Here is a 17,001-nt window from a genome sequence, read left to right as displayed (position 1 = left end):
GTTGGTCAACAGGGGGTCAGAGGTCGGAGGTAACTCACGCGTCTATCGTAGGGATGGCGTAGTGGCCGGTGTTGGTCAACATGGGGGGTCAGAGGTCGGAGGTAACTCACGCGTCTATCGTAGGGATGGCGTAGTGGCCGGTGTTGGTCAACAGGGGGGTCAGAGGTCAGAGGTAACTCACGCGTCTATCGTAGGGATGGCGTAGTGGCCGGTGTTGGTCAACATGGGGGGTCATAGAGGTCGGAGGTAACTCACGCGTCTATCGTAGGGATGGCGTAGTGGCCGGTGTTGGTCAACATGGGGGTCAGAGGTCAGAGGTAACTCACGCGTCTATCGTAGGGATGGCGTAGTGGCGGTGTTGGTCAACATGGGGGGTCAGAGGTAACTCACGCGTCTATCGTAGGGATGGCGTAGTGGCCGGTGTTGGTCAACAGGGGGTGGGGGGTCAGAGGTCGGCAGTAACTCACGCGTCTATCGTAGGGATGGCGTAGTGGCCGGTGTTGGTCAACAGGGGAGGTCAGAGGTCGGAGGTAACTCACGCGTCTATCGTAGGGATGGCGTAGTGGCCGGTGTTGGTCAACATGGGGGTCAGAGGTCGGAGGTAACTCACGCGTCTATCGTAGGGATGGCGTAGTGGCCGGTGTTGGTCAACAGGGGTGGTCAGAGGTCGGAGGTAACTCACGCGTCTATCGTAGGGATGGCGTAGTGGCCGGTGTTAGTCAACAGGGGGGGGGGGTCAGAGGTCGGAGGTAACTCACGCGTCTATCGTAGGGATGGCGTAGTGGCCGGTGTTGGTCAACAGGGGGTCAGAGGTCGGAGGTAACTCACGCGTCTATCGTAGGGATGGCGTAGTGGCCGGTGTTGGTCAACAGGGGGAGGTCGGAGGTAACTCACGCGTCTATCGTAGGGATGGCGTAGTGGCCGGTGTTGGTCAACAGGGGAGGGGTCAGAGGTCGGAGGTAACTCACGCGTCTATCGTAGGGATGGCGTATGCCGGTGTTGGTCAACAGGGGGTCAGGGTCGGAGGTAACTCACGCGTCTATCGTAGGGATGGCGTAGTGGCGGTGTTGGTCAACAGGGGAGGGGGGTCAGAGGTCGGAGGTAACTCACGCGTCTATCGTAGGGATGGCGTAGTGGCCGGTGTTGGTCAACAGGGGGGTCAGAGGTCGGAGGTAACTCACGCGTCTATCGTAGGGATGGCGTAGTGGCCGGTGTTGGTCAACAGGGGGTCAGAGGTCGGAGGTAACTCACGCGTCTATCGTAGGGATGGCGTAGTGGCCGGTGTTGGTCAACAGGGGGGGTCAGAGGTCGGAGGTAACTCACGCGTCTATCGTAGGGATGGCGTAGTGGCCGTGTTGGTCAACAGGGGGTCAGAGGTCGGAGGTAACTCACGCGTCTATCGTAGGGATGGCGTAGTGGCCGGTGTTGGTCAACAGGGGGTCAGAGGTCGGAGGTAACTCACGCGTCTATCGTAGGGATGGCGTAGTGGCCGGTGTTGGTCAACAGGGGGTCAGAGGTCGGAGGTAACTCACGCGTCTATCGTAGGGATGGCGTAGTGGCCGGTGTTGGTCAACAGGGGGGTCAGAGGTCAGAGGTAACTCACGCGTCTATCGTAGGGATGGCGTAGTGGCCGGTGTTGGTCAACATGGGGGTCATAGGTCGGCAGTAACTCACGCGTCTATCGTAGGGATGGCGTAGTGGCCGGTGTTGGTCAACATGGGGGTCAGAGGTCAGAGGTAACTCACGCGTCTATCGTAGGGATGGCGTAGTGGCCGGTGTTGGTCAACAGGGGGTGGTCAGAGGTCGGAGGTAACTCACGCGTCTATCGTAGGGATGGCGTAGTGGCCGGTGTTGGTCAACAGGGGAGGGGGGTCAGAGGTCGGAGGTAACTCACGCGTCTATCGTAGGGATGGCGTAGTGGCCGGTGTTGGTCAACAGGGGGGTCAGAGGTCGGAGGTAACTCACGCGTCTATCGTAGGGATGGCGTAGTGGCCGGTGTTGGTCAACAGGGGGGTCAGAGGTCGGAGGTAACTCACGCGTCTATCGTAGGGATGGCGTAGTGGCCGGTGTTGGTCAACAGGGGGTCAGAGGTCGGAGGTAACTCACGCGTCTATCGTAGGGATGGCGTAGTGGCCGGTGTTGGTCAACAGGGGGGATCAGAGGTCAGAGGTAACTCACGCGTCTATCGTAGGGATGGCGTAGTGGCCGGTGTTGGTCAACAGGGGGGAGGGGGGGGTCAGGGTCAGAGGTAACTCACGCGTCTATCGTAGGGATGGCGTAGTGGCGTGTTGGTCAACAGGGGGGAACAGAGGTCGGAGGTAACTCACGCGTCTATCGTAGGGATGGCGTAGTGGCCGGTGTTGGTCAACAGGGGGGTCAGAGGTGGAGGTAACTCACGCGTCTATCGTAGGGATGGCGTAGTGGCTGGTGTTGGTCAACATGGGGGTCAGAGGTAACTCACGCGTCTATCGTAGGGATGGCGTAGTGGCCGGTGTTGGTCAACAGGGGGAGGGGGGGTCAGAGGTCGGAGGTAACTCACGCGTCTATCGTAGGGATGGCGTAGTGGCCGGTGTTGGTCAACAGGGGGGTCAGAGGTCGGAGGTAACTCACGCGTCTATCGTAGGGATGGCGTAGTGGCCGGTGTTGGTCAACAGGGGGATCAGAGGTCGGAGGTAACTCACGCGTCTATCGTAGGGATGGCGTAGTGGCCGGTGTTGGTCAACAGGGGGAGGGGGTCAGAGGTCGGAGGTAACTCACGCGTCTATCGTAGGGATGGCGTAGTGGCCGGTGTTGGTCAACAGGGGGGTCAGAGGTCGGAGGTAACTCACGCGTCTATCGTAGGGATGGCGTAGTGGCCGGTGTTGGTCAACAGGGGGATCAGAGGTCGGAGGTAACTCACGCGTCTATCGTAGGGATGGCGTAGTGGCCGGTGTTGGTCAACATGGGGGGTCAGAGGTCGGAGGTAACTCACGCGTCTATCGTAGGGATGGCGTAGTGGCGGTGTTGGTCAACAGGGGGTCAGAGGTCAGAGGTAACTCACGCGTCTATCGTAGGGATGGCGTAGTGGCCGGTGTTGGTCAACATGGGGGGTCATAGGTCGGCAGTAACTCACGCGTCTATCGTAGGGATGGCGTAGTGGCCGGTGTTGGTCAACATGGGGGGTCAGAGGTCAGAGGTAACTCACGCGTCTATCGTAGGGATGGCGTAGTGGCCGGTGTTGGTCAACATGGGGGTCAGAGGTCAGAGGTAACTCACGCGTCTATCGTAGGGATGGCGTAGTGGCCGGTGTTGGTCAACAGGGGGGGGGGGGGGTCAGAGGTCGGCAGTAACTCACGCGTCTATCGTAGGGATGGCGTAGTGGCCGGTGTTGGTCAACAGGGGGGTCAGAGGTCGGAGGTCAGAGGTAACTCACGCGTCTATCGTAGGGATGGCGTAGTGGCCGGTGTTGGTCAACAGGGGGGGTCAGAGGTCGGAGGTAACTCACGCGTCTATCGTAGGGATGGCGTAGTGGCCGGTGTTGGTCAACATGGGGGGGGGGGGGGTCAGAGGTCGGAGGTAACTCACGCGTCTATCGTAGGGATGGCGTAGTGGCCGGTGTTGGTCAACATGGGGGGTCAGAGGTCAGAGGTAACTCACGCGTCTATCGTAGGGATGGCGTAGTGGCCGGTGTTGGTCAACATGGGGGGTCAGAGGTCGGCAGTAACTCACGCGTCTATCGTAGGGATGGCGTAGTGGCCGGTGTTGGTCAACATGGGGGGGTCAGAGGTCAGAGGTAACTCACGCGTCTATCGTAGGGATGGCGTAGTGGCCGGTGTTGGTCAACAGGGGGGTGGGGGGGGGTCAGAGGTCGGCAGTAACTCACGCGTCTATCGTAGGGATGGCGTAGTGGCCGGTGTTGGTCAACAGGGGGGGTCAGAGGTCGGAGGTCAGAGGTAACTCACGCGTCTATCGTAGGGATGGCGTAGTGGCCGGTGTTGGTCAACAGGGGGGGGTCAGAGGTCAGAGGTAACTCACGCGTCTATCGTAGGGATGGCGTAGTGGCCGGTGTTGGTCAACATGGCTCCCTTTATAGACGGGTCGTCCACTTCCTTCATGAAGGAACGGGGGATGCCGGTACTCTTCTTGATCCTCTGGGGCGGCTCAAACCCTTTATCCTTCTAATACACACACACACACACACACACACACACACCCACACACACACACACACACACACTTACCAGGTTGCTCTGAACAACGATAACACACACACACACCAAGGATGTGTTGTCTTACCCAGTTAGTAGGACAGTTCCTGATGTGTTGTCTTACCCCGTTAGTAGGACAGTTCCTGATGTCTTACCCCGTTAGTAGGACAGTTCCTGATGTGATGTCTTACCCCGTTAGTAGGACAGTTCCTGATGTGATGTCTTACCCCGTTAGTAGGACAGTTCCTGATGTGTTGTCTGACCCCGTTAGTAGGACAGTTCCTGATGTGATGTCTTACCCCGTTAGTAGGACAGTTCCTGATGTCTTACCCCGTTAGTAGGACAGTTCCTGATGTGTTGTCTTACCCCGTTAGTAGGACAGTTCCTGATGTGATGTCTTACCCCGTTAGTAGGACAGTTCCTGATGTGATGTCTTACCCCGTTAGTAGGACAGTTCCTGATGTGATGTCTTACCCCGTTAGTAGGACAGTTCCTGATGTCTTACCCCGTTAGTAGGACAGTTCCTGATGTCTTACCCCGTTAGTAGGACAGTTCCTGATGTGTCGTCTTACCCCGTTAGTAGGACAGTTCCTGATGTGATGTCTTACCCCGTTAGTAGGACAGTTCCTGATGTGATGTCTTACCCCAGTAGGACAGTTCCTGATGTGATGTCTTACCCCAGTAGGACAGTTCCTGATGTGATGTCTTACCCCGTTAGTAGGACAGTTCCTGATGTGATGTCTTACCCCGTTAGTAGGACAGTTCCTGATGTGATGTCTTACCAGTTCCTGATGTGATGTCTTAGTAGGACCCTGATGTGATGTCTTAGTAGGACAGTTCCTGATGTGTTGTCTTACCCCGTTAGTAGGACAGTTCCTGATGTGTTGTCTTACCCCGTTAGTAGGACAGTTCCTGATGTGATGTCTTACCCCGTTAGTAGGACAGTTCCTGATGTCTTACCCCGTTAGTAGGACAGTTCCTGATGTGATGTCTTACCCCGTTAGTAGGACAGTTCCTGATGTGTTGTCTTACCCCGTTAGTAGGACAGTTCCTGATGTGATGTCTTACCCCGTTAGTAGGACAGTTCCTGATGTGATGTCTTACCCCGTTAGTAGGACAGTTCCTGATGTGATGTCTTACCCCGTTAGTAGGACAGTTCCTGATGTGATGTCTTACCCCGTTAGTAGGACAGTTCCTGATGTGATGTCTTACCCCGTTAGTAGGACAGTTCCTGATGTCTTACCCCGTTAGTAGGACAGTTCCTGATGTGTTGTCTTACCCCGTTAGTAGGACAGTTCCTGATGTGATGTCTTACCCGTTAGTAGGACAGTTCCTGATGTGATGTCTTACCCGTTAGTAGGACAGTTCCTGATGTGATGTCTTACCCCGTTAGTAGGACAGTTCCTGATGTCTTACCCCGTTAGTAGGACAGTTCCTGATGTCTTACCCCGTTAGTAGGACAGTTCCTGATGTGTCGTCTTACCCCGTTAGTAGGACAGTTCCTGATGTGATGTCTTACCCCGTTAGTAGGACAGTTCCTGATGTGATGTCTTACCCCAGTAGGACAGTTCCTGATGTGATGTCTTACCCCAGTAGGACAGTTCCTGATGTGATGTCTTACCCCGTTAGTAGGACAGTTCCTGATGTGATGTCTTACCCCGTTAGTAGGACAGTTCCTGATGTGATGTCTTACCCCGTTAGTAGGACAGTTCCTGATGTGATGTCTTACCCCAGTAGGACAGTTCCTGATGTGATGTCTTACCCCAGTAGGACAGTTCCTGATGTGATGTCTTACCCCGTTAGTAGGACAGTTCCTGATGTGTTGTCTGACCCCGTTAGTAGGACAGTTCCTGATGTGATGTCTTACCCCGTTAGTAGGACAGTTCCTGATGTCTTACCCCGTTAGTAGGACAGTTCCTGATGTGTTGTCTTACCCCGTTAGTAGGACAGTTCCTGATGTGATGTCTTACCCCGTTAGTAGGACAGTTCCTGATGTGATGTCTTACCCCGTTAGTAGGACAGTTCCTGATGTGATGTCTTACCCCGTTAGTAGGACAGTTCCTGATGTCTTACCCCGTTAGTAGGACAGTTCCTGATGTCTTACCCCGTTAGTAGGACAGTTCCTGATGTGTCGTCTTACCCCGTTAGTAGGACAGTTCCTGATGTGATGTCTTACCCCGTTAGTAGGACAGTTCCTGATGTGATGTCTTACCCCAGTAGGACAGTTCCTGATGTGATGTCTTACCCCAGTAGGACAGTTCCTGATGTGATGTCTTACCCCGTTAGTAGGACAGTTCCTGATGTGATGTCTTACCCCGTTAGTAGGACAGTTCCTGATGTGATGTCTTACCCCGTTAGTAGGACAGTTCCTGATGTGTTGTCTGACCCCGTTAGTAGGACAGTTCCTGATGTGATGTCTTACCCCGTTAGTAGGACAGTTCCTGATGTCTTACCCCGTTAGTAGGACAGTTCCTGATGTGTTGTCTTACCCCGTTAGTAGGACAGTTCCTGATGTGATGTCTTACCCCGTTAGTAGGACAGTTCCTGATGTGATGTCTTACCCCGTTAGTAGGACAGTTCCTGATGTCTTACCCCGTTAGTAGGACAGTTCCTGATGTCTTACCCCGTTAGTAGGACAGTTCCTGATGTGTCGTCTTACCCCGTTAGTAGGACAGTTCCTGATGTGATGTCTTACCCCGTTAGTAGGACAGTTCCTGATGTGATGTCTTACCCCAGTAGGACAGTTCCTGATGTTACCCCAGTAGGACAGTTCCTGATGTGATGTCTTACCCCGTTAGTAGGACAGTTCCTGATGTGATGTCTTACCCCGTTAGTAGGACAGTTCCTGATGTGATGTCTTACCCCGTTAGTAGGACAGTTCCTGATGTGATGTCTTACCCCAGTAGGACAGTTCCTGATGTGATGTCTTACCCCAGTAGGACAGTTCCTGATGTGTTGTCTTACCCCGTTAGTAGGACAGTTCCTGATGTGTTGTCTTACCCCGTTAGTAGGACAGTTCCTGATGTGATGTCTTACCCCGTTAGTAGGACAGTTCCTGATGTCTTACCCCGTTAGTAGGACAGTTCCTGATGTGATGTCTTACCCCGTTAGTAGGACAGTTCCTGATGTGTTGTCTTACCCCGTTAGTAGGACAGTTCCTGATGTGATGTCTTACCCCGTTAGTAGGACAGTTCCTGATGTGATGTCTTACCCCGTTAGTAGGACAGTTCCTGATGTGATGTCTTACCCGTTAGTAGGACAGTTCCTGATGTGATGTCTTACCCCGATGTCTTACCCCGTTAGTAGGACAGTTCCTGATGTGATGTCTTACCCCGTTAGTAGGACAGTTCCTGATGTCTTACCCCGTTAGTAGGACAGTTCCTGATGTGTTGTCTTACCCCGTTAGTAGGACAGTTCCTGATGTGATGTCTTACCCCGTTAGTAGGACAGTTCCTGATGTGATGTCTTACCCCGTTAGTAGGACAGTTCCTGATGTGATGTCTTACCCCGTTAGTAGGACAGTTCCTGATGTCTTACCCCGTTAGTAGGACAGTTCCTGATGTCTTACCCCGTTAGTAGGACAGTTCCTGATGTGTCGTCTTACCCGTTAGTAGGACAGTTCCTGATGTGATGTCTTACCCGTTAGTAGGACAGTTCCTGATGTGATGTCTTACCCCAGTAGGACAGTTCCTGATGTGATGTCTTACCCCAGTAGGACAGTTCCTGATGTGATGTCTTACCCCGTTAGTAGGACAGTTCCTGATGTGATGTCTTACCCCGTTAGTAGGACAGTTCCTGATGTGATGTCTTACCCCGTTAGTAGGACAGTTCCTGATGTGATGTCTTACCCCAGTAGGACAGTTCCTGATGTGATGTCTTACCCCAGTAGGACAGTTCCTGATGTGTTGTCTTACCCCGTTATTAGGACAGTTCCTGATGTGATGTCTTACCCCGTTAGTAGGACAGTTCCTGATGTCTTACCCCGTTAGTAGGACAGTTCCTGATGTGATGTCTTACCCCGTTAGTAGGACAGTTCCTGATGTGTTGTCTTACCCCGTTAGTAGGACAGTTCCTGATGTGATGTCTTACCCCGTTAGTAGGACAGTTCCTGATGTGATGTCTTACCCGTTAGTAGGACAGTTCCTGATGCTGATGTCTTCCTGATGTCTTACCCGTTAGTAGGACAGTTCCTGATGTCTTACCCCGTTAGTAGGACAGTTCCTGATGTGTGTCTTACCCGTTAGTAGGACAGTTCCTGATGTGATGTCTTACCCCAGTAGGACAGTTCCTGATGTGATGTCTTACCCCAGTAGGACAGTTCCTGATGTGATGTCTTACCCCAGTAGGACAGTTCCTGATGTGATGTCTTACCCCAGTAGGACAGTTCCTGATGTGTTTTCTTACCCCGTTAGTAGGACAGGTCCTGATGTGTTGTCTTACCCCGTTAGTAGGACAGTTCCTGATGTGATGTCTTACCCCGTTAGTAGGACAGTTCCTGATGTCTACCCGTTAGTAGGACAGTTCCTGATGTGATGTCTTACCCGTTAGTAGGACAGTTCCTGATGTGTTGTCTTACCCGTTAGTAGGACAGTTCCTGATGTGATGTCTTACCCCGTTAGTAGGACAGTTCCTGATGTGATGTCTTACCCCGTTAGTAGGACAGTTCCTGATGTGATGCCTTACCCAGTTAGTAGGACAGTTCCTGATGTCTTACCCCGTTAGTAGGACAGTTCCTGATGTGATGTCTTACCCCGTTAGTAGGACAGTTCCTGATGTCTTACCCCGTTAGTAGGACAGTTCCTGATGTGATGTCTTACCCCGTTAGTAGGACAGTTCCTGATGTGATGTCTTACCCAGTTAGTAGGACAGTTCCTGATGTGATGTCTTACCCCGTTAGTAGGACAGTTCCTGATGTGATGTCCGTTCTTGCCACAGCGATAACAGGTGTAGTTGGCTGGAGGGGGACCCGTCAACTTCTTCACATAACTAATAACACGAATACAACGTTAACACAACGTTAACCCAACGTTAACCCAACGTTAACACAACATTAACACATTACTGATAGTCCAGACAGGTGTCAACATTAACACAGGATAGAGCTGCTGTTACATCCTCTACCGGTTCAGTTACAGGATAGAGCTGCTGTTACATCCTGGTTCAGTTACAGGATAGAGCTGCTGTTACTTCCTGGTTCAGTTACAGGATAGAGCTGCTGTTACATCCTCTACCAGTTCAGTTACAGGATAGAGCTGCTGTTACATCCCGGTTCAGTTACAGGATAGAGCTGCTGTTACATCCTCTATTGGTTCAGTTACAGGATAGAGCTGCTGTTACATCCTCTATTGGTTCAGTTACAGGATAGAGCTGCTGTTACATCCTCTACCGGTTCAGTTACAGGATAGAGCTGCTGTTACATCCCGGTTCAGTTACAGGATAGAGCTGCTGTTACATCCTCTATTGGTTCAGTTACAGGATAGAGCTGCTGTTACATCCTCTACCGGTTCAGTTACAGGATAGAGCTGCTGTTACATCCTCTATTGGTTCAGTTACAGGATAGAGCTGCTGTTACATCCTCTACCGGTTCAGTTACAGGATAGAGCTGCTGTTACATCCTCTACCGGTTCAGTTACAGGATAGAGCTGCTGTTACATCCTCTACCGGTTCAGTTACAGGATAGAGCTGCTGTTACATCCTGGTTCAGTTACAGGATAGAGCTGCTGTTACATCCTCTATTGGTTCAGTTACAGGATAGAGCTGCTGTTACATCCTCTACCGGTTCAGTTACAGGATAGAGCTGCTGTTACATCCTCTACCAGTTCAGTTACAGGATAGAGCTGCTGTTACATCCTGGTTCAGTTACAGGATAGAGCTGCTGTTACATCCTGGTTCAGTTACAGGATAGAGCTGCTGTTACATCCTGGTTCAGTTACAGGATAGAGCTGCTGTTACATCCTGGTTCAGTTACAGGATAGAGCTGCTGTTACATCCTGGTTCAGTTACAGGATAGAGCTGCTGTTACATCCTCTACCGGTTCAGTTACAGGATAGAGCTGCTGTTACATCCTGGTTCAGTTACAGGATAGAGCTGCTGTTACATCCCGGTTCAGTTACAGGATAGAGCTGCTGTTACATCCTGGTTCAGTTACAGGATAGAGCTGCTGTTACATCTTCTATTGGTTCAGTTACAGGATAGAGCTGGGTCGTAGTTGTGGTTGGACTGTGTGTGGTAATACTCACTGTATGGGGTCGTAGTCGTGATTGGACTGTGACATCATGGCTCTGATCTTGTCGTCCTCCGATGCGTTGGCCTCTGCCAGGTTCGCCGTCTGTTCCCAGAAACCACCAGGATATATGACATAGTTAGATAGAGACCAGGGGTCACCAGGATATATGACATAGTTAGATAGAGACCAGGGGTCACCAGGATATGACATCGTTAGATAGTCATAGGGGTCAAAGAGGACAGACAGACAGACAGACATGATAGATCTGTGTCTAACCTAGTCAGTCTGATAGATCTGTGTCTAACCTAGTCAGTCTGTTAGGTCTGTGTCTAACCTAGTCAGTCTGTTAGGTCTGTGTCTAACCTAGTCAGTCTGTGTCTAACCTAGTCAGTCTGTTAGATCTGTGTCTAACCTAGTCAGTCTGTGTCTAACCTAGTCAGTCTGATAGATCTGTGTCTAACCTAGTCAGTCTGATAGATCTGTCTAACCTAGTCAGTCTGTCTAACCTAGTCAGTCTGTTAGGTCTGTGTCTAACCTAGTCAGTCTGATAGATCTGTGTCTAACCTAGTCAGTCTGTGTCTAACCTAGTCAGTCTGTGTCTAACCTAGTCAGTCTGTGTCTAACCTAGTCAGTCTGTGTCTAACCTAGTCAGTCTGTCTAACCTAGTCAGTCTGTCTAACCTAGTCAGCCTGTGTCTAACCTAGTCAGTCTGTGTCTAACCTAGTCAGTCTGTGTCTAACCTAGTCAGTCTGTGTCTAACCTAGTCAGTCTGTGTCTAACCTAGTCAGTCTGTGTCTAACCTAGTCAGTATGATAGATCTGTGTCTAACCTAGTCAGTCTGTGTCTAACCTAGTCAGTCTGATAGATCTGTGTCTAACCTAGTCAGTCTGTTAGGTCTGTGTCTAACCTAGTCAGTCTGTTAGATCTGTGTCTAACCTAGTCAGTCTGTTAGATCTGTGTCTAACATAGTCAGTCTGTTAGATCTGTGTCTAACCTAGTCAGTCTGTTAGATCTGTGTCTAACCTAGTCAGTCTGTTAGGTCTGTGTCCAACCTAGTCAGTCTGTTAGGTCTGTGTCTAACCTAGTCAGTCTGTCTAACCTAGTCAGTCTGTTAGGTCTGTGTCTAACCTAGTCAGTCTGATAGGTCTGTGTCTAACCTAGTCAGTCTGTTAGATCTGTGTCTAACCTAGTCAGTCTGTTAGATCTGTGTCTAACCTAGTCAGTCTGTTAGATCTGTGTCTAACCTAGTCAGTCTGATAGGTCTGTGTCTAACCTAGTCAGTCTGTTAGATCTGTGTCTAACCTAGTCAGTCTGTGTCTAACCTAGTCAGTCTGATAGATCTGTGTCTAACCTAGTCAGTCTGTTAGATCTGTGTCTAACCTAGTCAGTCTGTTAGGTCTGTGTCTAACCTAGTCAGTCTGTTAGATCTGTGTCTAACCTAGTCAGTCTGTTAGGTCCTGTTAAATCTGTCTAACCTAGTCGGTCTGCTAAGTTTGACTCTGGTCTGAAAAAACATTGCTGACGCAACTTATTTCTCACGAGAAAATACTAATCTACCAGATTCACTTGAATCGACTTTACTAAAAAAAAGGACAGGAAGTGTAAATCCACTGGGGGAGAAAAATATTATCCTTCGTCTAAGAGACGTTTTATTGGATAAAACATTCATACTCCCACATTCCAGCTACCCAATCACAGCTACACGCATAAATGGTCAGGTGTCTAAGAGACGTTTTATTGGATAAAACATTCACACTCCCACATTCCAGCTACCCAATCACAGCTACACGCATAAATGGTCAGAGGTCTAAGAGACGTTTCATTGGATAAAACATTCACACTCCCACATTCCAGCTACCCAATCACAGCTACACGCATAAATGGTCAGGTGTCTAAGAGACGTTTTATTGGATAAAACATTCACACTCCCACATTCCAGCTACCCAATCACAGCTACACGCATAAATGGTCAGGTGTCTAAGAGACGTTTTATTGGATAAAACATTCTACTCCCACATTCCAGCTACCCAATCACAGCTACACACATAAATGGTCAGAGGTCTAAGAGACGTTTCATTGGATAAAACATTCATACTCCCACATTCCAGCTACCCAATCACAGCTACACACATAAATGGTCAGAGGTCTAAGAGACGTTTCATTGGATAAAACATTCATACTCCCACATTCCAGCTACCCAATCACAGCTACACACATAAATGGTCAGAGGTCTAAGAGAAGTTTGCCAAGTTTTATTGGATAAAACATTCACACTCCCACATTCCAGCTACCCAATCAAAACACAGTCCTTATAACAGCTCACTGTCATTACAAGCCTGTTAACACCATTAAAAGCAGTAAATGCTGTTCTCTGGTTGAACGTCACAGGGTATAAATATATATATATATAAATATATATATATAATATAATATAAATAAATATATATAATATATATAAATATATATAATATAAATAAATATATATAATATAAATAAATATATAAATATATAATATAAATATATATAAATAAATATATATAATATAATATAAATATATATAAATAAATATATATAATATAATATAAATAAATATATATAATATAAATATAATATATATAAATAAATATATATATATAATATAAATAAATATATATAATATAAATAAATATATATAATATAAATAAATATAAATAAATATAATAATATAAATAAATATATAAATATAATATAAATAAATATATATAATATAAATATAATATATATAAATAAATATAATATATAATATAAATAAATAATATAATATAAATAAATATAATATATAAATAAATAAAATAAATATAAATAAATATATATAATATAAATATAATATATATAAATATATATATATAATATAAATATATATAAATAAATATATATAATATAAATATATATATAAATATATAATATAAATATATATAAATAAATATATATAATATAATATAAATATAATATAAATAAATATATATAAATAATATAAATATAATATAAATAAATATATATAATATAATATAAATATATATAAATAAATATAATATAATATAAATAAATATATATAATATAAATATAATATATATAAATAAATATATATAATATAATATAAATAAATATATATAATATAAATAAATATATATAATATAATATAAATATATATAAATAAATATATATAATATAAATATATATAATATAATATAAATAAATATATATAATATAAATAAATAAATATAAATAAATATAAATAAATATAAATAAATATATATAATATAAATAAATAAATATAAATAAATATAAATAAATATATATAAATATATATAATATAAATAAATATATATAATATAAATAAATATAAATAAATATATATAATATAAATAAATAAATATAAATAAATATAAATAAATATAAATAAATATATATAATATAAATAAATATAAATAAATATATATAATATAAATAAATAAATATAAATAAATATAAATAAATATATATAAATAAATATATATAATATAAATAAATATATATAATATAAATAAATATATATAATATAAATAAATATATATAATATAAATAAATATATATAATATAAATAAATAAATATAAATAAATATAAATAAATATAAATAAATATATATAAATAAATAAATATATATAAATAAATAAATATATATAATATAAATAAATATAAATAAATATATATAATATAAATAAATATATATAATATAAATAAATATATAAATAAATATAAATAAATATAAATAAATATATATAATATAAATAAATAAATATAAATAAATATAAATAAATATAAATAAATATATATAAATAAATATATATAATATAAATAAATATATATAATATAATAAATATATATAATATAAATAAATATAAATAAATATAAATAAATATAAATAAATATATATAATATAAATAAATATATATAATATAAATAAATATAAATAAATATAAATAAATATAAATAAATATATATAATATAAATAAATAAATATAAATAAATATAAATAAATATAAATAAATATATATAATATAAATAAATATATATAAATAAATAAATATATATAATATAAATAAATATAAATAAATATATATAATATAAATAAATATATATAATATAAATAAATATAAATAAATATATATAATATAAATAAATATATATAATATAAATAAATAAATATAAATAAATATAAATAAATAAATATAAATATATATAAATAAATATATATAATATAAATAAATATATATAATATAAATAAATATATATAATATAAATAAATATATATAATATAAATAAATATAAATAAATATAAATAAATATAAATAAATATATATAATATAAATAAATATATATAATATAAATAAATATAAATAAATATAAATAAATATAAATAAATATATATAATATAAATAAATATATATAATATAAATAAATATATATAAATAAATATAAATAAATATATATAATATAAATAAATATATATAATATAAATAAATATATATATATAACGAACAATAACAAAATCAAATTGTTACATGGCTTCAATAAGTTTTGAAATCAAGATTGATAACAGGTTTGTTTATAAATTAGTGTCCTAGGGGTGAAGGGTCATGTATGAGCAAAAATTAAAAACACAACCTGTTGAGTCTTCATTTAGAGAGAGAAGGGGAAAAAAATGAGGCGAACGCTTCATTCTTCAGGATGCGTGTTTGGGGACGAGTGTGTGTGTGTGTGTGTAACGAACGAGTGTGTGTGTGTGTGTGTAACGTACGAGTGTGTGTGTGTAACGAACGAGTGTGTGTGTGTAACGAACGAGTGTGTGTGTGTAAAACGAACGAGTGTGTGTGTGTAACGAACGAGTGTGTGTGTGTGTACCGTACGAGTGTGTGGGTACCGTACGAGTGTGTGGGTAACGTACAAGTGTGTGGGTAACGTACAAGTGTGTGTGTGTGTGTGTGTGTGTGTGTGTGTGGGGTAACGTACAAGTGTGTGTGTGTGTGTGTGTGTACCGTACGAGTGTGTGTGTAACGTACAAGTGTGTGTGTGTGTGTGTGTGTGTGTGTGTGTGTGTGTGTGTGTGTACCGTACGAGTGTAAGCAGCAGCAAGTGTACGTCTCCTTCAGACTAAAAAGACACAGAGAGAAATCTCTTTACATGACCAGGGACAGTAAACAAATCACATCAAAACCACCAATTAAGATCATTACAACCAAGTCAGTCAACATCACTTTTTGAAAACAGTTTTTTTTTTTCACTTAGTTTCAATCCAACTTAACTGTTTTAAGAGAAGAGGAGAGAAGGAGAGAAGAAGGAGAGAAGGGAAGGAGAGAAGAAGGAGAGAAGAAGGAGAGAAGAAGGAGAGAAGAAGGAGAGAAGAAGGAGAGAAGGGAAGGAGAGAAGGGAAGGAGAGAAGGAGAGAAGAAGGAGAGAAGGGAAGGAGAGAAGAGGAGAGAAGAAGGAGAGAAGAGGAGAGAAGAAGGAGAGAAGGGAAGGAGAGAAGAGGAGAGAAGAGAAGAAGGAGAGAGGATAGAAGAGAGAAGGAGAGAACAGAAGTAGGGTGAAGAGGAGAGAAGGGAAGGAGAGAAGAGAAGAGGATAGAAGAGGGGAGGAGAGAAGAGGAGAGAAGGAGAGAGAAGGAGAGAGAAGGAGAGAGAAGGAGAGAGAAGGAGAGAGAAGGAGAGAGAAGGAGAGAGAAGGAGAGAGAGGAGAGAAGGAGAGAGAAGGAGAGAAGAGAAGGAGAGAAGGGAAGGAGAGAAGAGGATAGAAGAGGGGATGAGAGAAGGAGAGAGAAGGAGAGAGAAGGAGAGAAGAGAGAAGGAGAGAACAGAAGTAGGGTGAAGAGGAGAGAATATATAGTTTACCTTTGAAAGTTGGGCCAGTGATATAGATGAAGCATGATCATCAATCTGTTTGAGACAAAAATCAGATTACTGCTCCATCACACACACACACACACACACACACACACACACACACACACGAGCTAGATATCTACTGTCAAAACCGTGTTGATGGTATTAAATAGTCAGTTATGAAACTCTGGAACAGACATTGCCATAATAAACACACGTCAGCAGAGACAGGCCCTCAGTCTCTCCTGGTTACCTAGGAGACAGAGACAGGCCCTCAGTCTCTGGTAATGAGACATGAAAAGGACCATTAGAAATGAAAAAGTCCCCAAACAACTTAATCATTTTTATTTATTTTTTACCTTCAGAACAAATGAATAATTTACAAAAAAGGGACCAGTTCATTTCAGAAAACATCCCAAAAAAGTCTTAGTGACATTAAATCCGGTGTGACTTGCTTCTTGTATAGGTGTTAGCAACATGCTAACATCCGGTGTGACTTGCTTCTTGTATAGGTGTTAGCAACATGCTAACATCCGGTGTGACTTGCTTCTTGTATAGGTGTTAGCAACATGCTAACATCCAGTGTGACTTGCTTCTTGTATAGGTGTTAGCAACATGCTAACACCCGGTGTGACTTGCTTCTTGTATAGGTGTTAGCAACATGCTAACACCCGGTGTGACTTGCTTCTT

The 17,001-nt window shown here is 43.2% G+C and overlaps 1 protein-coding gene across 1 annotated transcript in view; it reads right to left on the bottom strand.

Moving 5' to 3' along the window:
- The window catches only part of LOC135570237 (E3 ubiquitin-protein ligase RBBP6-like), an 85,298-nt gene that overhangs the window by 50,863 nt on the left and 17,434 nt on the right, over positions 1–17,001 (bottom strand). Inside the window, exons 4-7 of the mRNA XM_065016347.1 lie at positions 16,321–16,365; positions 10,427–10,515; positions 9,077–9,173; positions 4,015–4,157 (exon numbers count right to left, since the gene is read on the bottom strand). Coding sequence (XP_064872419.1) covers positions 4,015–4,157; positions 9,077–9,173; positions 10,427–10,515; positions 16,321–16,365 — 374 coding nt within the window. The remainder of the gene's footprint in view (positions 1–4,014; positions 4,158–9,076; positions 9,174–10,426; positions 10,516–16,320; positions 16,366–17,001) is intronic.

Source organism: Oncorhynchus nerka, unplaced genomic scaffold (assembly GCF_034236695.1).
Source record: "Oncorhynchus nerka isolate Pitt River unplaced genomic scaffold, Oner_Uvic_2.0 unplaced_scaffold_1007, whole genome shotgun sequence".
In the NCBI taxonomy this organism is placed as follows: Eukaryota; Metazoa; Chordata; class Actinopteri; order Salmoniformes; family Salmonidae; genus Oncorhynchus; species Oncorhynchus nerka.
Note: the sequence above shows the minus strand (reverse complement) of the source record. Positions and strands in the feature narration are given on the sequence as shown.